The sequence below is a fragment of the Equus asinus genome, chromosome 7, assembly GCF_041296235.1.
Source record: "Equus asinus isolate D_3611 breed Donkey chromosome 7, EquAss-T2T_v2, whole genome shotgun sequence".
NCBI classification, from domain to species: Eukaryota; Metazoa; Chordata; class Mammalia; order Perissodactyla; family Equidae; genus Equus; species Equus asinus.
In genome coordinates this window covers 107,867,599-107,893,487 of record NC_091796.1, presented here as the reverse complement: position 1 = coordinate 107,893,487, position 25,889 = coordinate 107,867,599, and the positions used below count along the sequence as shown (strand labels likewise).

At 44.6% G+C, this 25,889-nt stretch overlaps 2 protein-coding genes across 6 annotated transcripts in view; one reads left to right on the top strand and one right to left on the bottom strand.

Annotated features, from left to right (window-relative positions):
* COA8 (cytochrome c oxidase assembly factor 8) overlaps window positions 1-19,517 on the bottom strand; it is a 42,578-nt gene extending 23,061 nt beyond the window's left edge. For 3 of the 4 annotated variants that reach the window (XM_044774383.2, XM_070514399.1, XM_070514398.1), the window contains exons 1-3: window positions 19,146-19,338; window positions 2,947-3,144; window positions 2,165-2,228 (exon numbers count right to left, since the gene is read on the bottom strand). In XM_044774383.2, coding sequence (XP_044630318.1) covers window positions 2,165-2,228; window positions 2,947-3,144; window positions 19,146-19,268 — 385 coding nt within the window. In that variant the 5' untranslated portion in view covers window positions 19,269-19,338. Of the gene's footprint in view, window positions 1-2,164; window positions 2,229-2,946; window positions 3,145-19,145 lie in introns of all 4 variants that reach the window. The other variant, XM_014854487.3, reaches the window with a different exon arrangement.
* On the top strand, window positions 19,423-25,448 carry BAG5 (BAG cochaperone 5). 2 transcript variants are annotated; one of them, XM_044774380.2, is made up of 2 exons: window positions 19,423-19,672; window positions 21,120-25,448. In XM_044774380.2, the coding sequence occupies exon 2, from the start codon at window positions 21,148-21,150 to the stop codon at window positions 22,489-22,491; it is 1,344 nt and encodes a 447-aa protein (XP_044630315.1). In that variant the 5' UTR covers window positions 19,423-19,672; window positions 21,120-21,147; the 3' UTR covers window positions 22,492-25,448. The 2 variants fall into 2 exon arrangements, with proteins under 2 accessions (XP_044630315.1, XP_014709967.1); XM_014854481.3 differs by lacking the exon at window positions 19,423-19,672 and adding an exon at window positions 19,895-20,114.
* The last annotated feature ends 441 nt before the right edge of the window (window positions 25,449-25,889 follow it).

Here is a 25,889-nt window from a genome sequence, read left to right as displayed (position 1 = left end):
TAATGTCAGCAACAGGAACTCTGTGATATTAGTAATAAGACTCAAAACCACCTCTCCCGTCTGTTACGACAGTGGTTGGTCTCCCAAGCACTTGCTCGGCAGGCAGCGAGCTGGCGCGACGGGTCCCTGATGGCAGGCCCGGGGCTGGCGTCCCCCCAGCAGGCGCAGCGTTGAGTGGTCCACACAGCCGGAGGCCTGGGCCCGGCACAGCCAGGACAGCACCGCGCAGTGGGCTGAGAGCCACTGTGGGAGGCGAGGCCAGGCGGATCGTTGGAACCCAACTTTCTAGGTCAGAACCTCAGCCCCTCCACTTACTCACTGTGTAATTTTGGTTAAATAATTTGTTCCCAAGTTTTTTATCTGTAAAATGATAAAAGCAACAGTACCTGCACTTCACTGGGTCATTGTGGGAAATAAAGCAGATAATACAGGCAAGGACTTAGCATTAGCACCCAGCATAGCATCAGGACCCAGAACTATGAGCTGTTCTTCTATGCTGGCTGTTGGGAGGTAGCACCCTTTCCCCTTCGCTCCTGCCATCTGAGACCCCATCTTGACGGGGCCCGTGCAGCTGACAGCAAACAATGAGGGCCTGGCATCTGGGTTACTGCATCTTCCCCAGCCCTTTATTCTAAATATATCCAGGCCACACTAAGGATGAGCAGGCGCTCTAGCCCAATGACAGACACGATTTTTAGGGTCAACAGTTTTGGATTTTCCATCAGAATAATGTCTTGATAGCAGACATCTTTTAACATACAGTATGAAATGTTATTCAGGCCTTATATCAACACCAAGAGAAAAGAAAGGTTATTTTAAGCACTAGACTTCCCATCCAAAAAGAAAGGACAGCACAGTAGGCAGAGGGAACTGAACACAGCCTGGCTCCCCCGGCCCATCAAGTGCAAGGGATGGGGGACAAGATGTGAAAGAGGTGAGCTAGGCATGGGCTGGGCAGCCTGCCATCCAGATGGAGGAGTGCAGCTGTCATTCTGTAGTCAAGGGGAGTCCAGGAACCTAAGCTGAATGGCAACTATCAGATTTGCAGTTTGAGTAGAACAGTCTGGCTAAACTACAAAGATCGGATATAAAGCAGGAGTTGACAGACTACAGCCTGCAGGACAAATCTGGCCCACCATCTGTTTCTGTAAATAAAGTTTTATTGGGACACATTCATGCCCATTTGTCTATGTATTATCCATGGCTGCTTTCACACTACAAGAGCAGGGTTAAATAGTTGCAACAGAGACCCACATGGCCCACAAAGACTAAACTATTTACTATCTAGTCCTTTACAGAAAAAGTTTGCGGCCCCCAAGCCCCCTGATTTAACGATTGGAAGCCAAGGAACCAATTAAGAAGTTAGGCAGAGAATTTAACAAGGGCCTGAACTAAAACAATGTTTAAAGGATAGGAAGTAGCAAAAGTGTTACTTTTAGTTAAAATGTTAAGAACATTTAGTAGTTAAAACATTAAGAAATGTTTAAGGGGCCAGCCTGGTGGCGCAGTGGTTAAATGCGCACGTTCTGCTTCTCAGCGGCCCGGGGTTCGCCAGTTGGGATCCCGGGTATGGACATGGCACCGCTTGCCAAAAGCCATGCTGTGGTAGGCATCCCATGTATAAAGTAGAAGGGAAGATGGGCATGGATGTTAGCTCAGGGCGAGTCTTCCTCAGCAAAAAGAGGAGGATTGGCAGCAGTTAGTTCAGGGTTAATCTTCCTCAAAAAAAAAAAAAAGAGAAATGTTTAAGAGGTAAACTTGGAGGAGAGATGAAGGGGTGAGGGAGAGAGGCTTCAAGGATAAACACTGCTCATGTGAGCCAGTGAAAGCATGGACTGAGATCAGGAATCCAGACAAGGAGCTGGTATGAGAGACAGAGAAGCTGGAGAAGCCATGGGACCTTGCGATATAACTCCAAAGGTCAGTGGGAGGTCATCAATCAGAATGACCTGAAATCACAAGAGAGCTGATCTCACTCAAACAGAGGAGGAGGAGCAGCAAGAGGACAGCCGTACGTCCCACTGAGTATGCCCTCAGGGAGCCTGCCCAAACAGGTGTGACTTGCCTCCTGAACTTTCTCTACTTTGTTCAACATCCTTTCTTTTTTCTTCTCATGTAGTTACTTAAACAAAAACATTAGCAGAAAAAGAACCAATGAACTAACCTGATTCAGCTCTCAGTCCCAGGCCTTTAGCTTTTAGTCTTGAGTGAATAAATTCTTCTTTTTCCTAAAAGAAGACAACTATCAGAACTCCTTTGCTCTATCTTTCCATTTTTCCTTGGCTACGACACAGCTCGCAGTGTTCTAAAGTCTGGATGTGGATTTCCTGAGAAACGACCCATCTCAAAGCATGTTTTAAACCATCTGATTTTGGTTAAAAGTTTCATGCTTGAAATAGGATTTGAAAACGAGATGTTTAATAAACTTTGGGAGGGACTCTTTGTTTATAAATCCACAGAACAAGAAAAATGCACTCCGTTTGACTTAGCTTGCCCAAATGGGTAAACATATAAAGCTTAAATATTTTTCTTCTGGATTAGAATATTCATACTTCTTTCTCATGTAGCTCATTTATGAGTATGTTGTTAAGAATTCTGAATTCTCAGGAAGAATGGCAGCACATCACAGAAACCCCTATTTTTATAAACACACACACACACACTAAACATGCAGTCCTAGCTCTGGCTCTGCTACTCCTGCCTCCCTGAAGTCTAAAGAGCTGTGATTCCATGAATGACTGACATTCTTACGTATAGTTACATATTGGTTTAAAAATTGCATCCATATAAATGTACTTGATAATGTATCCGTATGAGGAAAGAGAGGCAAGGGAGGGCAGGACTGAGACCACCAAATCACTGAAAGGCAAAGCAAATACTGAAGATTTAGCTCCCCCAAGTGGCCAACTGTATTATTTCTCATTCTGACCTGAAACCTAAACTTACCTTACGAAAAGTCAAATTCTGGTTTGCCCAGAACTGTTGGTTCCATTCTTGTGTTTCTTGTCTTAATTCTCTGAGCTTTTGTTCCAGTGGTGATTCATTTTCGGGGATGTAAAAGTGAACAGGTCGAAGGTTTGAACATTTATCTGGGGGTCCTATCCAATCATAGCAAGATTTTCTTGGAGGACAGAATCTTGAGACCTTTAACAAAAAGCATGGAGTTAACATACAACATAAAGAATCTCTGGTATTATAAAATGAACAGTCCAGATTTATTAAAGTCCTTCATTAACTTCCTCTTTCTTTAATTTTTAAATGATTTTTTTAAATTAAAAAAAAATTTTTTTTGAGGAAGATTAGCCCTGAGCTGACATCCGTGCCCACCTTCCTCTACTTTATATGTGGGATGTCTGCCACAGCATGGCTCGACAAGCAGCGTGTATGTCCGCACCTGGGATCTGAACTGGCGAACCCCAGGCCGCAGAAGCAGAATGTGTGCACTTAACCGCTGCGCCACCGGGCTGGCCGCCTAACTTTCTCTTTTTAAGATTATGCGCCAGGGAATATTCAAATTAAAAGAACTATAATGAATATTATTAACATTAACACTATACCGAACACGTTCAACAATGGTGCTGGAATAATGCAACATCCTAAGGCAAAAAAGAAGCTCAACCTGCACTTTGCACCATATACAAAAATTAACTCAAAATGGAGCAAAGACCTAAATATAGAATCTAAAACTATAAAACTTCTAAAACATGGTAGAAAATTTTACAACCTTAGATTAGGCAACAATTTCTTTGATACAACATCAACAGCACAATCCATAAAACAAAAATAGACGAATTGCACTTCACCAAATTTAAAATCTTCTGCTCTCTTAAAGACACTATCTAAAAAAATTAAAAAACAATCCACAGTCTGGGAGAAAATATATGCAAATCTGGAAAAGGAGTTGTTTCCAGACTAAAGATTTCTCAAAACTTAATAACAAGAAAACATCTAATTAAAAATGGGCAAAGTATCTAAATTAAAGTTCTTCAAAGAAGACACATAGATGGAAAACAAGCACATAAAAACATGTTCAACAGCATTAGTCATTAGGGAAATGCAAATCATAATCACAATGATGGGCTGGCCCAGTGGCGCAGCAGTTAAGTGCGCACGCTCCACTTTGGTGGCCCGGGGTTCACCAGTTCGGATCCCGGGTGCAGACATGGCACCGCTTGGCAAGCCATGCTGTGGTAGGTGTCCCACGTATAAGGTGGAGGAGGATGGGCATGGATGTTAGCTCAGGGCCAGTCTTCCTCAGCAAAAGGAGGAGGATTGCCAGCAGTTAGCTCAGGGCTAATCTTCCTAAAAAAACAACAACAAAAAAATCACAATGAGATACCACTACATACGTATTAATATGGCTAAAAAAACAAAACAAAAATATTTAACAATACCAGTACTGTCAAGGATATAAAACAATCGAGCTTTGGGGCCGGCCCAGTAGCACAGCAGTTAAGTGTGCACATTCCACTTCTCGGCGGCCCGGGGTTAGCCAGTTCGGATCCCGGGTGTGGACATGGCACCACTTGGCAAAAAGCCATGCTGTGGTAGGCATCCCACATATAAAGCAGAGGAAGATGGGCATGGATGTTAGCTCAGGGCCACGCTTCCTCAGCAAAAAGAGGAGGATTGGCAGTAGTTAGCTCAGGGCTAATCTTTCTCAAAAAAATAAAATAAAATAAAACAATCGAGCTCTTATACATTGCTGGTGGGAACACAAAATGGCACAGCCACTTTGGAAAAAAGGTTGGCAGTCCACTATAAAATTAAACATACAGTTAATGTACCAGCAAACTCACTCCTAGTTTATTTATCCAAGAGAATGAATACAGATGTTCACATGTTCACACAAAAACCTGTATGTAACTATGTAAAGTGGTTTTATTTATAACTGCCAAAATCTAGAAACAGTCCAAATGTCTGTCCACTGGTGAATGAACAAAGTATGGTGCATCCATCCAATGAATACTAATCAACAAGAGAGGTCTACAGGCAATACGGATGAATCTCAAATGCATTATGCTTGGTGAAGAAGCCACACTCAAGAGGTGACATACTGAATTATCTATTTATATAATATTCTGGGAAAGACAAGTGTTGGGAGGCAGGAAGCGGTTGACTACAAAAGAATTTTCCAGGGTGATGAAAATGTTCTATATCTTGAATTGTGATATACACATACGTCAGGAGTGAATTTTACTGTAATTAAATTGGACTTCAATAAATTTGATATTAAAATAAAAAGATCAGCTGAGTAATCAAAAGACTAGCTTTCCATTTGTCTGTTAAAAGATCAATGTAACCAAAATTCATGGGGGGAAAATACTATTCAGTTTGGAAATCTCTTAGATCTTATCTATTTATTCATTTTTCTAAAAGATTTTATTTCTCATTTTTCTCCCCAAAGTCCCCCAGTACATAGTTGTGTATTTCTAGTTGTGGATCCTTCCAGCTGTGACATGTGGGACGCTGCCTCAGCATGGCTTGATGACCGGTGCCATGTCTGCACCCAGGATTTGAACTGGCAAAACCTTGGGCTGCCGAAGCAGAGTGTGTGAACTTAACCACTCAGCCACAGGGCCAGCCCCTAGACCTTATTTTTTAAAAAGCAAGCTCTGGAGCTGGCCCTGTGCACAGTGGTTAAGTTTGGCATGCCCAGGTTGATAGGTTCAGATCCTGGGCACAGACCTACACCACTCACCAGCCAGGCTGTGGCAGTGACTCACATACAAAATAGAGGAAGACTGGCACAGATGTTAGCACAGGGTGAATCTTCCTCAGCAAAAAAAAAACAACAAAAAAAACAAGCTCTACAGAACTGACTTCCACCTCCAAGAACGACAGAGTGCTTCCCAGAACCAATCCCTCCATAAACAAGCAAAAATTACTCAGCAACAGAAAGGAGCCACTGATATAAGCAACATGCATGGATCTCAAAACAATATACATAGTGAAAGAGCCAGGCACCAAAGAGGACCTACCACGTGATTCCACTTGTGTGACATTCCAGAAAAAGTCATCAGATCAGTGGTTGCCTGGGGTGAGGGGTGGAGGGGACTGGAGCAATGTTCTACATCTTATTGGGGTGGTGACTGAAAGGTTTATACATTTGTCAAAACTCATCAAACATATACTTAAAATGGGTGTGTTTGTTTTACTGTATATAAATTACACCTCAATAAAGCCAACTAAAAGAATGGAAAACTTACATGGACCAAAACAATACTAGATTGAACAGAATTAACAAATGCTTTGCATATAGAAGGCACTGCATTCAGGACATTTCAGGACTTCACTATCACCACTACAAGCTGCAACATCGAAGGAACTGAAAACAGAGATGCAGGGTTTGCGAATTTTAAGGTAAAACAGCTCTTGTCTACTTGGCTGCTTACTGATGATTTAATTTGAAAAAATAGAATAATTAATAATTTTACAGATCCAATGTGGCTCACCAGGTGAAGCTGTGCGTTTTGCAGTGGCTCACCTGGCACCAGCAGCATGGCAAGAGAGGAGAGGCCCAGCAGAAGAGTTGATTTGCTCGGCTCCACATATAATCCTCAGCCTTCCTGTCCCCAGTGCAGGTCTGGCGGTCATTTAGGTCCCTGGACTCAAGCCTTGACAACGAAGCTAAAGACCAAGTGCAGACTGAGAAGGGAACCAAGTCACTGTTCAGGAGACACAGCTTGTTTGTTTTCCCTTTGATGGCCACCACTAATCACCACCAACAAAACCATGCATGCCAGGAACTTGGCAATAAGGAGACTGCTAAATGCAGAACCATCCATCAGCATTCCCATATTCTCCTTTGCTTGGATGCTATGATCTTCCTAAACCTTCTAAATTCCCAAGCATTCTAAAAATAGTAAGAATTTAGAACATGACAAGGATAGCAGCAGGGAGTGGGTTACAGAGCTCAGTGCAGCTCCTTAGCACAACAGTTCGGAGACCACAGAGAACATTTTGGGAGGTTCCATCAGCTCTGCAATGACTCGTTTGAATTCAGCCGGTCAAGATATGTTATAAAATATGTGGAACATCCACTCATGCAAAAAGCTTCTTCCCTACACGTGAGAACAGTTTCTGAGTTATAATATTACAGCTCTTCCTACAGGACAACACTGGCAGTTGGGATATATTGTTAAAAATCTGTGGTATGTTTAGCTCAGCATTAGAATGCTTATCATTTATTTATTTATTTTTTGAGGACGATTAGCCCTGAGCTAACATCTGCTGCCAATCCTCCTCTTTTTGCTGTGGAAGACTGGCTCTGAGCTAACCTCCATGCCCATCTTCCTCTACTCTATATATGGGATGCCTGCCACAGCATGGCTTGATGAGCAGTGCATAGGTCCACACCTGGGATCTGAACTGGCAAACCCCAGGCCACAAAAGCAGAACGTGTGATCTTAACCACTGCACCACTGGGCCGACCCCTAGAATGCTTACCATTTAGAAAATTATTTTGAGTCTAGAATAAGTAAATGAGCAAGAAAAGCTGAAAAGCACATATGATTTCCTCAGACATTCAAAATGTTTCTAGAAACGTATCTTTTAAAAAATTCAAATTGTTAAAGACTCTTAGATTAGGTAAAAGAAGTTATAGAATTTGAGTGAGAAAAAAAAATTCTCAACCACTGAAAAGCAGCTGTATAGTAATGAGTTAAAGATTTGGTGACAATTATTATCATGAAGTGGAAAGCTCCTTAAAAGTCAACCAACATTTACAGAGCAATAGTGGAGCCTAAGATGCTGAAGGAGGCCCCGGGGGAATGTGAGGGGTCCCCCAGGCCTGCTCTGGGGGGATGTGAGTGCTCTGTGGGGGCAGAGGATGGCAGCCATTCTCTGCTGCAGTTGAGGGTGGATGAGAGGGTTTCAGAGACAGAGGAACACGGAGAAAGCATGAAGACAGTGGTGAGGCACCTGCTGGAGTCGCCCCTGGGCAGTGGTATGCTGGCAAATGTTTAATACGGGTGGGGGATGTTTATGATTATAACTTTACTGATATAAGGATCCAGAGCACACTCTTTACAAACAATAATAAAATATGACATCTTTCCTTGTAAATTCCACATAGCCAATTCATTCCCACAAACTGCTTCAGTGAGATATAATTCACATACTATAAAATCAACCCCCTTAAAGTATACAATTCATGTTCACAGAGCTGTGAAGCCATTACCACTAATTCCAGAACATTTTTACCACCCCAAAAAGAAACCCTGTGCCCATTAGCAGTCTCTCCCTCTCCCAGTCCCTGGCAACCACCATTCTACTTTCTGTCTCTGTGGATTTGCTTATTCTGGACATTTCGGGTAAATGGAATCACACAATATATGTACTTTTGTGACTTGCTTCCTTCACTTAACACATTTTTAAGGTTTATTCTGCTACCCTTCAGTATTCTTTAGAGAGCTAAAACTTACACTATTCATTTAAGTGCCTAAAAATGTTTTAATTTTCCTAAAGATATTTAGGAGGAAATAGATGAAACTTAAGAGAACATCCAAAATTATCAACATAATAAAACAAGTTTACTTATGTTTCCTATAGTTAATGGCTTCTGGAAGCAAGCAAATATAAATTTGTGTGTATTAGAAAAATAGTAAGGAAAAATTTTTTTAAGAAAACATTTCTAAAACTCACTATATGCAGTTTTTGCCATGAGAACTCTGTCCATTAGCCTCATTTTACGAGCAATGAATATGAGCAGGCTCTCCTGCTTCTGATACTTTCTTTTACGTTTTTATCATCTTCAGATTTCTGGAGGATGAAGCTTCTGGAATTGAAACTTTCTACCCGTTTCATGTTAGCTTATTTCATGATTGCTGTAAATATCTTTACACAGATGAATTTTTCTCACAGCTACAGAAGATGCAAGAGCCTATCGCTGATAAAAGTTAAAGGGGGACGAAAATAATAAGTTTTCGGGGGGAGGGGGGAGGGCAAAAGGAGTGATTAGGCTCACATGTGAGGGGATGCACTATAATCAGTGTTCGAGTGGTGAACATGATGTAATGTACACAGGATTTGAAATATGATGTACATCTGAAAAAAAAATTTTTTTTAAAAGTTTAAAAAAAAACAAAACAACAAATTAAGGAAGTGTGGCCATTAGTTGATTTTTTTAAATCTGGGTAATCAGTACATGGTAGTTCACTGCTCTCTACTTTTGTTATGCTTCAAATATTCCATAATAAATATTACTAAAAAAAGAAAAAGAAAGAAAATAATAAGTTTTCACATATCGAGGTATATGGGGAGCCATTCTGGTTTAGATGTGATTCTGCCTAAAACTCGTTTTTCCCAGAGCAGCCTGACTGACGGCCCACTGAACACGCACTGTACATCTGCTTCAAACATTTCCCCAAAGCGAAGAGTACGCTCTTTAAGGACAAGGATGAATGTCCTCCTTTCTCTGACACCAATACCAGGACTTCTTTGAAGATGAGCTTTTCTTCCCAGAGAATCAAGGTCAAGTTGACCTGCTTTGTAAGTGCTAAACTGCAGCAAAACATATTCTTGTGACTTTGGGAAAAAAAATTGTATTCTTGTCATGTTTGACGTATGCTCAGAACACCTTTGTTCTGAAACGGTATCTAACTATGCTGTAAACCAAGCTTCTCCACAGTGCCGTCCTCCCTGGGGAAGATAACACCTCAGGGCTAGCCCTCAGTATTGGCTCATCAACAAATATCACTCTTTCTTATCTATAGATAGATTACTTGCATTGACAAAGAAGGCAGACACTATCTTGCAAGAAAGCTTCTTCTCTGTAGCTGAAGGAATAAGTTTTGCAGAATTCTGGCCTGGGTTCTGCCCAAGCCCCAAGCAACACTTAACTCTGGTACCCTCATACAGACAGGAACCAGCCTAATGAGACAGGGCCATCTGAAAGGCCCCTGGCCTAACAAGATAAGGCTCTTAACCAATCTGCAAGCTAAGAGAATCGGATAGAGACCACCAAGATCCACATTCCGCAGTTTCGGGGACTTTCCCAGGCTTACGCATGTGCCCTAGGACCCAGGAGTTGTCTAAAGGCGACCCTAGCCCCATTAGCATACTAAAAATCACACCCAGGGGTGGAGAGCCAGCATGCTAATGATGTAACAGCATGCTACATGACAGTGCAGGCACAAGCACAACGCCACCTCTCCATGCCATGACAAGGCCCTCCTCCCCAACCTTTGCCTGATGAAAGCCCCACAATCCCATTCCCTGTCAAGCCAGTCACCTGCCCCTTTCCTTTCTGCACCCACTCCCTTGTGCCTTCCCCGTGCACAAGCTAATAAACTGCTACTTTTCTACTTCTGTTTGCTGTCTCTCTTGATTTCTATCCTGGGGGACAACAAGAACCCAATGTGCCAGTAACAGTACCAGGGCGTTTAAGGATTCAAACAGCTGCACCCGATTTCTTGCGATGGCTGCTGCTGCAATGGCTGCCCAGAGGTTTACAGTAGGGCAGCAGACAGCTCTACTTCTCTTCCCCGTAGGAGAGGAAAATAATTCCTCTACCCACTCTAGGTCCTTCTGGCTGGGCTACAAATTAAATTGATGTGAAAGAGAATAACAGGAGAAAATCAAACAAAGCTCTATAACATGTATACATGGGAGACACTCAGGAAAACTGAGCAACTCGCCAAAGTGGCTGAGGTTGCCACCTTAAATACTATTTTTAGCTAAAAACAAAGGAGGGTGTTGGGGTTGGGGAGAGTCAGTTATGGTAGATTACCAGAAAAGCATAGTAAACAAGAGTAAGGTTACTATGCAGATTTAAGTCCTTGCCTTCTGCACTGATAAGAGTTTCTAGAGATAAGGTCATCCCCCTCTTCCTGGTACACAGAGGGAGAGAAGAAGATATCTTTACAAATGGAGATTTCCCTTACAAATGTAAATGTCTCTTACAAAGCATACCTTCTACTTGGTTTTCAGAGCTTCTCCCCTGTCTACAGTTCCTTAAAAGTAACCAGCCCCAAATAATCCTCATGCCAAACAGACACATCTTGGGGTGACCAATTCTGATCCCCCACACCTCCATTACAATTCTGTGATGAGCTGGTCTAAGAAGCTCCAACTGCCTCCAGACTGCGGTCCCCCCCACCGTTTACTCTGTCACCACACCCACCAATTCTCCAGACTGCAGCCAAAGCAATCTCTCCCAAACACCCAATCTAACCAATCGAACCTTAAAAACCTTCAGTGAGGGGGCCGGCCCTGGGGCGGAGTGGTTAAGTTTGCGTGCTCTGCTGTGGCAGCCCAGGGTTTCACCAGTTCGGATCATGGGCGCGGACATGGCACTGCTCATCAAGCCATGCTGAGGCGGCATCCCACATGCCACAACTAGAAGGACCCACCACTAAAAATACACAACTATGTACTTGGGGGGCTTTGGGAGAAAAAGGAAAAATAAAATCTTTAAAAAAAAAAAAACCAACAAAACAAAACAAAAATAAATAAATAAAAACCAAACCTCCAGTGAGGGGCTGGCCCTGTGGCCGAGTGGTTAAATTCTTGCACTCCACTCCGACGGCCCAGGGGTTTGCCGGTTCAGGCCCTGGGTGCAGACATGGCACCGCTCATCAGGCCATGCTGAGGCAGCATCCCACATGCCACAACTAGAAGGACCCGCAACTAAAATACACAACTATGTACTGGGGGTATTTGGGGAGAAAAAGCAAAAACAAAAAAACCCAAAAAAACCCTTCAGTGATTACTCATTACCCTCAGGATAAAGTCTAAAATCCTCACAGTAGGGGCCAGTCTGCGGGTGTAGTGGTTAAGTTCACGCGCTCTGCTCTGGCGGCCCAGGGTTCAAGGGTTCAGATCCCAGGCACAGACCTACAGACCACTCATCAAGCCATGCTGTGGTGGTGTCCCACACACAAAATCCCACAAATTCCACACACAAAATGTGAAAGACTGCCACAGATGTCAGCTCAGCAACAATCTTCCTTCAAGCAAAAAGAGGAAGATTGACAACAGATGTTAGCTCAGCGCCGATTTTCCTCACCAAAATGATAAAATAAAAAAATAAAATTCTCACTGTGGTCTGGCAGGCTGGCCCCGCTTGGCTGGATCACGCCTTCCTCCCTTCCTCCTCCACCCAGCAGAACTTCCTTTAATAACATGCCCTTCCTCAGGAACTCTGCTTATGTTCTCTCTGAATTCCTCTCTCACTTGCCCTTCACAGGCCTCAGGTTCAATGGCATGTCTCCAGGAGCTTCCTGAGCCTCCTGGTGAGGGTGAGGCCCTTCACAGCACTTGCTCACCTCTGTTTCTCCCACTGTGAGTCCACGAGAGCACGGACTGCATCTGTCTGTCCATTCTCTGGTGGTAACAAGCACTTGGAGGAATATTCTTCCCAGTTCTTAAAAATCTTTCCTGTTTGGGGCCAGCCCCGTGGCCAAGTGGTTAAGTTCGCGCACTCTGCTTCGAGGGCCCAGGGTTTTGCCTGTTTGGATCCTGGGCACAGACATGGCGCTGCTAGTCAGGCCATGCTGAGGTGGCATCCCACACATGACGAGAAGGACCTATAACTAGAATATACAACTATGTACTGGGGGGCTTTGGGGAAAAGGAAAAATAAAATCTTTAAAAAAAAAAAAAACCCAAAACTTTCCTGTTCACTTTCTCTATGCTTACGCAGAAAAATCCCCTTCATCTTCAGAAAGCTTGATTTCTATGAATGATTTGGCAGAGAGACATTTAACCAGATAGGGCAATTATTCACGAAGTAGCATCAGAATGCTCAGGAGGTGTACTGGGGCCAGAAGTCACGACCTCAAGAGTGTTCTTTACATAACTGCTAGTTCTTGATGATTATCTAGGTTTTCCCGTAAACTCTCAAACGCTGTATACTCAGAGACGCAGAACCACGCTGAGTGTTCTGGAGCATGACATACGCATGGTGGGAGAACAGGGAGGCATTGGTGCAGGGGGACAGGTCAGGGTTGCAGAGGAAGTGGGAAGCCAGGCTGACCAGCTGCTGGAGAGGGACGGGAGGGGGAGGGAGAGATAGAGCTGTCACCTCTGCGTGGCCACTGCTGCTGCAGGTCGCAGATGACACTACTGCACCACGCTGACTAGTTCAGTATGACTATTTCATTCGGCATTCATTTCTTCTTGTAGATTCAAATATCTTTGTATTCGATCATCTTTACTTTTGTCTAGTACTTCTAAAGAGTGTCTCTCTCAGTGTCACTGGAAAACAAAGTTGGGTCATAAGAAGCACAGCCCAAGTGGAAAGTTCCAAATGAAGGGCCAGCAAGTCCACACAGAAGGGACTGAATTCATCCTTGCTGTGTGAAAGCAACAGGGCCCTGTGGGCAGAAAGACATTCTGATCTGCTACTTAAGACCTAAAACTCCCTACTCATCATTGGGGTCAAAATATACTCATTTGATGGTAGACTGACTTAAGAATCCTTTTTAGAAAGTAACAGCAGGATTGTAATACATAGATCTTTAACATTGTATCCAACATTCTAAGAACAATTACGATCACCACATTTTCCTTTTAATTTGGAAAAAGGTCTTTAAAAAAACCCTACTTTTCTTTTTTTTTTTTTAAGATTTTATTTTTTTCCTTTTTCTCCCCAAAGCCCCCTGGTACATAGTTGTGTACTTTTTTCAGTTGTGGGTCCTTCTAGTTGTGGCACGTGGGACGCCACCTCAGCATGGCTTGATGAGCGGTGTCATATCCATGCCCAGGATTCGAACTGGCAAAACCCTGGGCAGCCGCAGCGGAGCACATGAACTCAACCACTCGGCCACGGGGCCAGCCCCCAAAACCCTACTTTTCTGCAAATACTTCTGGACTTCTCCCCTACAGCCTTTGCATCTTTCATAGTTAGGTATTCTTAGAAACTGAAGGTGATTCACACAAAGGGACCCAGTAAGTAGAGACAGAGCCAGAACCAGCCCGCGCCACCCCTGTGGACTTTCGTCGCAAGGTGGGGGCTCCTTCCCCTTCTCCAAGAAGACTAAGGAGGCTGCAGAACTGCCCTCAGAGATGTCAGCTCTGCCAGCAGCAAGGGGATGAAAGCGCAGGTTCCACCCTAACTGTGCATGTTTACCTGTTTCATCACCTTCCAGAACTGTACCCGGCCTTTTCTTCTCACAGGGCCCCTACCAGGAAATGTAAAAGGAGCCATCCCAACAATTATGGCTTTTTCAAGCTACCCACACATAACAAAACAAGCTCAGAGAGGCGCCAGGGTGCTCAGTTACTTTTCCATATTTATCTCTTAGTTATTGCTTATAACAACAGCTTTACAGGTGAACTTTGTGAACCAACTCTTTCAATCATCCTCAGTTTTCCATCATAATTTGAGAGATTTCCTCTTCAATTGTGGCAGTAGTTCCTCTGCTCTCCCCTATAAACACAGATTCTTTGTTTACCCAAGAACTGCTATTTAAAAGAGAGGCCGAGAAGGGACTTGGAGGAGGAAAAAGCCCTTTTGTAAAAGGAAAAATCCCTGAGGTCGGAATAATTACTGTAATTTACGGTCTTACAGGCTAAGCATATACTGCACGGTTCCTTAAGCCCGGAGTGGCAGGGATGCGCGGGGCAGTACAGGGGGGAAGGCAGGCGAGAACCTAACAGTTCTGCGAGAAAGCAGCCTGACACTTCTTCCTTCTTCACAGGGGGAGGACCGTGCATTTTCTTACTTGTCAGACTGAGTTTTCATTACTGTGTCAGGGGGAGCTAATCTTCCAGTTTTTTCTCTCTAACTGTAAACTGCCAGGCTGGGCAGCCCCACACCAGGCTTCTCCCTGTCCCGCTCTGCAAGCCCAGACTGGCTCTCCAGCCCTTCTGCTTTACAGCAGGCTCCTGAGCTCTCCCAGCACACTCCCACCCTGGGGCTTCTCCTTCCAGCAGTCAGGATTTGAAGCTGGAGACCTTTCCCTAGCGCCCTCCTTCCTGAAAGTGCCCACATGCTACACAAAACTTCTGAGTTAAGGCTTCACTGCCAGCCACTGGGGAAACAAACAGGCGATGATGAAGGGAACCTGCGGGTGTTTCATGATCTACAGTCCCAACTCTTCTGAGACGGGAACTGAAAACCTTTACCTCCTAGACGGGTGGCGTTCCTAGCCTCCCATTCTAGACGGATGCTAGATAAATCAGCACATCAAATTCAGCTGTACAGAAAATGACCAGTACATCAGGACCACACTGGGTTTATACCAGGAGTTCAAGGTTGGTTTAACATCAGAAAATCAATCAATTCTGATGGGAGAACACACCACCAATGAAGTAGTCTTCTCTAAAAACAAAAAAGTAAAATCTGAATGTGGTCAAGGTTCTAGACTGCAGCTGTCAATTTACAGGAAACACACAGGTCAGAGGAACATGTTAAATTATACCACGGGAATGCAATCAGCAAAATCCAGATTATGGGAAATTCTAAGGGACACATCCTTCCCCCAAGCCCAACAAATAACTGCTTTAAAAAACAGAAGATGGAGTCAAAATATATGGATTAACAGAGAACTAACAGAATATCAATCAATCGCAATGTGTAGACCTTATTTGGATCCCGACGCAAGCAAATTGTAAAAGAAAACATTTATGCCATTTCTAAGACAATCAAAGAAATTTGAACACTGGACCTTTGCTGGTATTAAGGAACTGTTATAATATTTGTAAGTATAACCTTGGTATTATGTTTATATATATATATATTTTTTAAAGTCCCTATCTTTTAAAGATACATAATGAGATATTTACAAATGAAATACAATGTCTGATATTTGCCACAGGATTACGTGGGAAGAGGGAGTGGATGGGGGTAAAGCTGAAATAAAGAGCCATGAGTGGATAACGGTAAAGTATGGTATTGGATGCATAGAGTAGGGGAGGAAGACATTTCCTCTTCCCAAATGGGGGTTCGTCTGGCAGGAGAACAAATTAAATTCACATGAGACAGAACAGCAAGAGAAAATTAAACAAAGATTTATGAGGAACCATGGCCCGGGGCCTTTCTTCCCAAAGGAAGAAAGGGCACCGAAGAAGTGGGGTGCACATAGTGGTTATACACCCCCAAACAGGGTGTTTCACATGTGATTGAAATGTCCCTCCCACAATAGTCACAAGATTGCCCCGTCAGCACAGCGCTTGATGGACACAGCAGGCAGTGGGTCTGCTATCTGGGTGGGCGTAGCAGGAGGCAAGTCTATCATCTGGAGCTGGGCAGTCACAGGCGAGCGCAGCAATCAGTTCCTAGCCTAAGGAAAGATGCTTAATCCTTAAAGAAATGCCAAAGTTGGGAGGGGGAGGGAAGTCAGTTACAGGAGGTTACCAGAGAAGCACAATAAAATGCAGATTTAAGTCCTTGCCTTTGGTATTGATGAAGAGTTTCTAGAGAGAAGGTGATCTCCTTTCTTCTTCCTGGTACAGAGAGGGAGGCACCTTTACAGATAGAGATTTACCTTACAAATGTAAACGTCCTAACAAAGTGCAAGTTCCATTCCTCAGAGCCTCCTTCCCTGTCCCAGTTTATCAAAAGCAATCAGCCTCAAATAACCCTGATGCCAAAGAGACATATCTTGGGGTGGCCAATTTCAGGTCCCCACAATAGCAATTCTTTATATTCCTCTATCCCTGTACATGTTTTAAATTTCCCATAAGTAACAAAAAAATAAAATCAATGTAATTCTCATTTCACTAGATGAAGAAAACCCATTTGGAAATGTTAGAACACTGGACTAAGAGTGGAAAGACCTCAGTTTTAGTCCCGACCCTGTTGTGTAATACCAAGCAAGTCACTTTACTTCTCTGGGTCCCAATTTCCTCATCTTTATGATAATGGAGTTAAACCACATGGTTTTTAAGGCCCTCCTACCCCAGCTTTAATTTTTTTCCCAACTATTTATGGAAAGCCTTTTCAATACTAGAAATATCCATATTAACTTTACAATGCTATGACTAGACCTCTCACCAGTTTCTCATTTATCTTGAATTTCAACCTCCTCCTTCTGATGTTTACCCTGGATCTACACTTGGGGGTTTGCAGACCATTCTCCTTAAGGAAAATGTAAGCAAAAGATGACACCAGTAGTTCCATTATTTGTTATTTGTAAACATTACCTCTCCATGCTGAGGGCCTGTTTCTTTGTTCTTTTTGATCCAAAAATTAATAGAACACTTTCAATTTATTATCCTCTGGATAAAGGAACCACAGCATACATATAACTTATGTGCAAGCATTACGACCTTGAGGAAATTATTCAATCTTACTGTGCCTGTGTTTCCTCATCTATAAAACGGGCATGATAAAAGCCTCTACTTCACAGAATTGTGAGGATTAAATAAGTGAAAATCGGGCCAGCCCCGTGGCTGAGTGGTTAAGTTCACACGCTCCACTTCAGCAGCCCAGGGTTTTGGTGGTTCGGATCTTGGGTGCGGACATGGCACCGCTCATCAGGCCATGCTGAGGTGGTATCCCACATAGCACAACCAGAGGGACCTACAACTAGAATATACAACTATGTACTGCGGGGCTTTGGGGAGAAGAATAAAAAAAAAAAGATTGTCAACAGTTGTTAGCTCAGGTGCCAATCTTTCAAAAAAAAAAAAAAAGAAGACGACCTAATATTTAAAACCAAAAGACAACAATCTCTCTGTGTTGCAGGAATTTAATTACCTGGAGAACCAGCCCTGCACTCAGGAAGCATACAAAGTTGGGACCAAACCCAGGAAACGCAAACTGCCCTGAGGCAAGAACTGTTCTTTTATGTTCCATCCGATACCTTGCATCACGGGGCACACATGCTAAAAACAACACGGGTCGTGACGCTAGAATCGGGAAAGGCCTGACTCATGGACCAGCTGCTCTTCTTTTCAGCCTCATCACTCTTATCACCTTCACAGGTTTAGGCAGCTCAACAGATGCACAGCACCAGCTTCCTTGTCACTTGGGCCACAAAAGGCAGAGAGATCTCATCTTGAGGATCAGACCCACGGTAAGACTTATTTCAACAAAAGGCTGTAAGACAATAGAGAAAGCCTTGTTTGGGTGCTGTTCTTTTTTTCGAGCACTAATTCACAAAATAAACTACAGTAGGTCCTTACCCTGGAGACGATTGTTGTTGGCTGACCTTCAGCATGCCCTACCAGAGCATCTTCGGGTACTTGTTGAGTATCTTTCTGCCCAAAGACTAAGATGCTGAGTGGATTTCTATGTTCTAGGAATGGAAGTCAGGACTGTAGCCACTGTAACAGGGAACTGAGCCAGAGGCCTGCAGTATGAGTGACCACTTGACCTGGTAACTCCTTGTCTAAACTGTAAACTAGGTAGAACTTCAAAGCTGCATTTATAAAAGCCTACTAACAGCAAAAGACCAAAATAAATGAAAATTTACAGGCAGGCACATTTTGCAATTCTTAATTGGCTCTTTTTTTATCCTTAATTATTGTTTAAACCAGACTTTCCAGCCTCCCTTGTTAGCCTGTTGACAAACTGAAGTGTTAGTATTGTATGCTTTGTTTAAATATTTTATCTGCAGCCCATTCCACAGCGTTAGTCAACGTTTTCATCTGACAGTTGGAATCAAGGCCGAGGACTTCCTTAAACAAAACATCCTTCCCCAAAGAAGTGCAATTTATAAAAACTGCTTGCCATTCTTTGCTGCTACAGACATTAATCTTTGTGGATCTTTAGCCAGTAACATGCATATATGCACAGTTTCCAAACAAGAAAAACTATTCAACGTGAAGTCCTACAAAATACGATGATAAAGTTAGACATCCCTTGAAAAAAAAGCACTAATAACCTTAACGAAACCAAAACACGGACAAAATATAAATACACGCCGTGCACATCAAGAGCTCTTTAAATATAACAAGTATCCTCGAGAAGAAATAAGGCACGTACAAACTTGCCAGCTGACTGCTCTATTAGCAAAAGTTCCGTCAACAGCACCCTCAGTTCCATCAGACCAAGGGAGCTGACGCAGGAAACTCGGGGGCTCCGGGGCCTCCCCAGGTCAGCTCGGGAACCCTGCTCGAGGGGAGCTCAGCTGACGCCGCAGCTGGGCACACAGGTGTGCGGGACCCACAGGTGTCCCTCAGGGGCGCGGCCCGGCTCTGTCGCCCCTTGCAGTCACCCCTCCCGGCCCAAGCTCTCCGGGAACCCCGCTTACCCGGCTCGGTGCCGCATCCCTGCGCGGAGCGCCGCGCTCAGGGGCGAGGTGAGAGCCGGGACCAGTAAAGGCGCGGCAGAGATGAGAGACAACCGTCCGCCTGCCGGACCTCAAGGACGCCATGGCCGGCGCCCCCCACCTCCCGCGGCGCACGGCAGAATCGCGACGGCGCTAGGGGCTGCCTTACGGCACGGTCGCATAGCCAGCGGGAGGGGAACGGCGGGGCCGACCGTGCGCTTTCCCTGCGTGTGACGGGCTGCGGGGGCGGGGCGGGGCGGGGCAGGGGGGTGGGTGGCTCGGACGGGGTCCCGGCGGCCGGTCCTTGGCCGCAGCCATTCCAGGCTGCCGCGCCAGGCGGCTAGCGGCGGGCTCGGCACGGGTCGAGGTGCGACGCGGCCGCCGGGGGACGCTTTCCCAGGGCGGAGGCTGTTTGGCCCGTGGGCGGGGCTGCCGGGCCAGGGCGACAGCGGGAGCTGCCGTGTCTCAGGGCGGCGGCGGCGGAGCTCGCGATGGCGCGGGCGGCACAGGTGAGCGTGGCGGAGCGGCTGCGCGGGCCCCTGCCCTCCACGGCGGCGGGCGGCCTTCTCTTGGCGCGGGCTCCCGCGGACGACCCCCGCCCCGGCGCTCCACCCGGCTCTGGCCGGGCGGCACTCGGCGCCGCCCCCACCCCTGGATCCGATGCGTGCCCGGGCCGGCCGCCCCCCCCCCCCACGCGAGCCATTGTGAGGTCAGGCCGGCGGGCGCGTCGTGGGGCCCGGGCGAGACGCCCGGAGCGGCCGCAGCGGCCAGTAGCTGCCGCCGCCACCGCCGGCCCCTTCACCGGCTGCCCCGTTCAGATCTAGCCGGGAGGGGTGGGAGGGATGCTGCTTGGGGCCCAGCTCCGGTGCCGCACCCCGTAAAGGGCTGATCTTCCACCTCGCCACCTCACCTACGGGAAGCCAAGACCAAACCAGCTGAGACCTCTTCTGGGTAAAGTGCTGGGAGGGAAGGACGAGGAGGAGAGGAGAAAGGGAGGCAGCTGTCCTTCGTGGGCCCCCAGGGGCGCATTCTCGGCTTGAACACCCACAAGGGATTGGTTTCAAGTGATTATCCACGCACCTCCAGTGAGCTGTTTGATAGAAACCCAAAAGCAGGGAAAAAATGCGTTAAGCCTTTCTGGATTCTTAATGGTAGGCTAGTTAGTGAATTATTCATAGTTGTCACATTTTTGTGGGATGTATTGTGGGGGAAGGGAAGCGTGATAAGCCTGAGGCAGTCGGCCTCTAAAGCCCCAAGATGGTGCCTTTAACATAATCCCAGTGGGCCCTCCTGTGGGATTTTATACCTGTGCCGGGAAGATTTGTGAGGTGAGAAACAGGGTGGCTTTGCAGAAGTGCATAAAGGGACGGAGAGGAATGTAGAAGCGGGGACTTGTGGGGGGTGTTTGGGAACCACTGGTATTTGTTTGGCTTAGAGTTACTTGTTCTGTAAACTAGGTATGGCTCCGTGGCCAGGTGGGGTGCTTAGATGGCACCGTAACCTTTGGAAGGTTAGAAGAGCTACTGTTTCACATTCCACCAAGGTTCCCTGCTGGCGCCAAAAAAACAACGTTCAGTGTTAAGACCTAAGATAGTTGTGCTTTTTCCAAGCTGATAGTTCAACTCCATGCTGTACTTATGAAGACACATGCTGCTGTCTTGTACAATGAAAGAAACTTGAAATCCACAGCCCCAGAGCACCAGGTCCTTCCTGTTGGGCCCTGCAGTAACCCCTGCCTGTTCTTAATGGCTGCTGTGTTTATGTTGTTTTCAGGAGAGGGAGTCAATTAGTCATTCTTCTTACTGTGCTCGAGTATGACTGTCATTTGGATTACAATAATAATAATCACTTTTTCTTAAGAATCGTTTTAAGATGAGAATTTTAGAATGAATGAATATACAATTAGTGTTCTGCAGAAACTTTGTGATGTAATAAGTTATTCTTGTCATCTTTTAGTGCTTGTGAAACTGAACACAAGAAAAGTATGGATATGGGAAACCAACATCCTTCTATTAGTAGGCTTCAGGAAATCCAAAAGGAAGTGAAAAGTATAGAACAGCAAGTAATTGGCTTCAGTGGTCTATCAGATGACAAGAATTACAAGAAACTGGAGAGGATTCTAACAAAACAGCTTTTTGAAATAGACTCTGTAGATACAGAAGGAAAAGGAGATATTCAGCAAGCCAGGAAGAGGGCAGCACAAGAGACAGAGCGTCTTCTCAAAGAGCTGGAGCAGAATGCAAACCACCCACACCGGATCGAAATACAGAACATTTTTAAGGAAGCCCAGTCCCTGGTGGAAGAGAAGATTGTGCCATTTTATAATGGAGGCAACCGCGTAACAGATGAATTTGAAGAAGGCATCCAAGATATCATTCTGAGGCTGACACACGTTAAAACTGGAGGGAAGATCTCCTTGCGGAAAGCGAGGTATCACACTTTAACCAAAGTCTGTGCAGTGCAAGAGATTATCGAAGACTGCATGAAGAAGCAGCCTTCCCTGCCGCTTTCGGAGGACGCGCATCCTTCAGTCGCCAAAATTAACTCTGTGATGTGTGAGGTGAACAAGGCCAGAGGCACTCTGATTGCGCTGCTGGTGGGAGTGAACAATAACGAGACTTGCAGGCACTTGTCTTGTGTGCTCTCGGGGCTGATTGCTGACCTGGATGCTTTAGATGTGTGCGGGCACACAGAAATCAGAAATTACCGCAGGGAGGTAGTAGAAGATATCAACCAATTACTGAAATACCTGGATTTAGAAGAGGAAGCAGGTACTACTCACGCATTCGACCTGAGACAGAATCATTCCATTTTAAAAATAGAAAAGGTCCTCAAGAGAATGAGGGAAATTAAGAATGAGCTGCTTCAAGCACAGAATCCTTCTGAACTGTACCTGAGCTCCAAAACAGAACTGCAGGGCTTGATTGGAGAGTTGGATGAAGTAACTCTGGAAAAAAACCCCTGCATCCGGGAAGCCAGGAGAAGAGCCGTGATTGAAGTGCAAACCCTGATCACCTACATTGACTTGAAGGAGGCCCTTGAGAAGAGAAAGCTACTTGTTTGTGAGGAGCACCCGTCACACAAAGCCGTCTGGCACATCCTTGGGAACTTGTCAGAGATCCAGGGGGAAGTTCTGTCGTTTGATGGAAATCGAACTGATAAGAACTACATCCGGCTGGAAGAGCTGCTCACCAAGCAGCTGCTGGCCCTGGATGCTGTGGATCCGCAAGGGGAAGAGAAGTGTAAGGCTGCCAGGAAGCAGGCAGTGAAGCTTGCCCAGAATATTCTCAGCTATCTCGACTTGAAGTCCGATGAGTGGGAGTACTAACAGCAGAGGTCTTCCAGCTGATATTTCCTGTTTTGCACTTTCTATATACTTCTATGTATTTACAGAGAGCTTTCAGTTCGTTGGGCCTAAATGAGATTTATACATGCGTATTTCAATCTCAGTATTTATGATTCAAGCAAATTATATTCAGTATCTCAGCTGCTTTTGATGTCGCAAAACAAATATCATTACAGCACATTAACTTTTCCATTTGGATCATTATCTGTATGTTGTGGTGTGGTTTCTTTAATCAGAAAGTAGAATAGCGAAAGCTTTTGTAATGTCTAAATGGGTTGTGCAAGCATTAAAATACAGATATTTCAGAATCTAGGCATAGACATAACCTTACATAATACTAGAACAATTATGAGAAAGGAGAAAATTTTTGTTTCAATAGAAGAAAGGTCCAAGCACAAAAGTAGTACAATGATATATTTTATTATGCTGAATAAAGCAGAAGGATTTTTTTCATTTATAAAGACTGATTAGTCCCACCCAGTTTCATAGGGTGGGATTTTTTGTTTGTTCCGATGGTCTGTTCTTTCATAAACATTTTTTGTTTGAAAAACAATGTCTGTATTTTCCCCCATACTCTTCGTTTAGAGGGGAGAATCATTTTTGTGTGCAACATAAAATTATGAAAATTAATAGCAAAAAAGCCTTTAAGACTGCATTGGAGAAGGAATAAAACAGCAGCTAACACCTTCAAGTTTTTGTTTGTAAAATCTGAACTTATCATTTTCCTTAGTAATTTATAAGGATGGAAACATTTAAATGAAGTTACTGGACTTTAAAAAAAGAGGGAAGCACTCATACCTATAGTAGGATAATGAGAACTGGAGATTAGTTACCACTGTCAGCTTGTACTAAAATTAAGCAAAAGTGTCTGAATGTAGCATGTAATGGGCTGCTTCTGTGGTTTCAGGCTGCGTAACAGACAGACTTGTTAAACCTACCCAATGCCGTTGTACAATGTCTGAGAGCAGGAACTGTCTGGAGCCCTGCAGGACCAGGCCTTTATATCTTGTCAGAGAAGTTATCATCAGCTACTAGCATCTTAAACATGGCACTCCTGGGGACAAAGTAGCGAAAGCTGCTCTGGTTGCCTGCTCCTTAGCTCATGTTGTTGGCATGTGGATGTTTCTCTAGTGCCTAAAAGAGCCAGTGAAGTCTATCAGTGCATGAAGTGTTTCTTTCTTCTGCTAAAGGGTATACATATTTCTGTAAATACTTTCTGAGGGTCCACTTTCTCGGTTGCCTGTTACTGTGAACAAAGGAATTCCCCAGAGTTCTGAAGTGCCTTGACAACATGTTAGTCCCAGTGTTATAACTAGCCGACTCCTTTCTGTAGTCACCTTTCACAAAAATAATCATATTAGAATACATCTTTTGAACTCTATAGTAATCTGTTATTCTCTTTCTGAGGTAGTAATTTGGCAACTTTGTATGGGGAAATTATTCCTTTAAACAGCTAAAGATGTGATAAAGGAATAGCCCTAAATACCTAAAAGATAATAAGCCCCCAACAGATTTTCACTTTGTTTCAGTATTGCCCCCAAATTAAAAGCCCTTGACATGTCTTTCCTAGAATGTTCTAGAATCATTGGATAGTGGGGTCAAAGGGCAGTTGGAGTCTTTGGGCAGTGCCCCTCCCATCTGCAAGGTCATTTCCTGGCAGCTGTGGGCTCTCCCAGCGCAGGTCATGGGTAGCTCAAGCTCATTTTGGCCAAAGTCGTTTTAGGATTGCTATTTGTCAGATTTTAGCGTGCTCTTAACATCTTGAAGACTAACTTCGAGCACTGTCCCAGTTGTACCACTGGGAAGTCGAGGCCGTCCTCCGGTTCACTTCAGACACACCCCACACCAGGCTCTTTCAGATTTGAAAGTTCAGTGTCAGCATTTCCTTTAAACATAGCCGTTGTTCCTTGAAGGCAGATGGATATTCCCCTATTGTTCTTGCGAGCGGTTTCCTGTGGCTTTGGTGGAGGAGGCTCAGACTGCTAAGCCGCGAGCGTGAGCGCTGCGTGCGATGGAGGATACTGAACTCTTCACCGTCATTGGATTTCTCACGCGCTGGTTTCGGTCATCGAAATCGTCAGATGACCCTGAGTGACTGTTAAGGCATGGCATTTCCTGTTTTCAGCTCTTCTAGTTCTTGTACCTGATTATTCTGCTCCCGTAATGAGCCCTAGTGACACCAGACTTAGCTTTTCTTGTCCCTCGTTGGAGCTGTCTGTGTTAATATGGGCTGCCTGCCGCATGTAGTTTGTAAATTGGGCTCGTCGCATTGTATTTTTATGATCTTACCTGAAGAGAATCTGTAATGGAAGTAAAACCTACCCCCTAAAAATGTTTGGCCTTGGGTCTGCATTAAACGGTATAGTCCATGTTCATGCGCAAAATGGCTGGGAATGCTTGCTTTCTTCACCTGACATGCAGTCAGCTTCGCTGTCAGATCTTTCTTTATCCAGATTAAAGTCAGTCCAGCTATAATGAAGTCGTTATGAAAATAAATGTGATGAATATATCTACGAAGTACAGTTTAATGCTTTATTTTGCTAAAATGCCTTGGTATAATATATTTGATATCATTTAGTATGTTCAAGAAGTTTAACCAGTTTTTCTCATTTGTCTTACTTTGCCACTTTTTTTCTGGTTTTTGAGAATCTAAGCTTATCCTGTATATACAGGGATTTTTTAAGCAAAGCTTTTGAGCTTTTAACTCATCTGGTATTAAGAATAATTGGAGAAATATTTGCCCTTGGTTTTGATGTATATAATACAGATGTGGTGCTCCATTGTGCTGGTTCCTGTGCCCTCTCTGTTAACTGTATGACTATTGTAATAGTATGTCTTAAATAATTCAGTATTCTTTTGAGATATATATATTAGTATACCCTTAATTATTAATGAAATAAAAAAAAGTCTCTTAGCTTATCTGTGCCATGGAGAAAGGATGTGAGCCTGAGGTGTGAGTTCTGTTCTGATGTTTTCACCTTCATTTACTGTCTGACTTGGGTAAGGAATAATGTCTTACCAGAGCAGGCCAGGCGTGAGGGAGGTGGGCTCCTTCACTCCAGTGGGTGGCAGCAGTCTAAGGAGGTGGCAGTGCTGACCACAGACCAGGATCCAGTCACCAGTGAAGGGGTAACTGTTCCAGTTTAAACAACCCGGGAACTGGGGGGACCAGGGAACAGCTGTCACACCCAGGAGAGATGTGGCCTTGTACCCCACTCCTCCACGAGGATGCCCACAGCCCCTCAGATGCAGGCATTGACCTGATTTGTGGAAAGGAGGAGAAACTCTGAGAAGTGGTTCTGGAAAGATCCTCTCCCCAGAGAACAGGTTTGATTTAAGGTGTGCCGTTGAAACTCATCTTCTCAATGGAGATGTTGTGG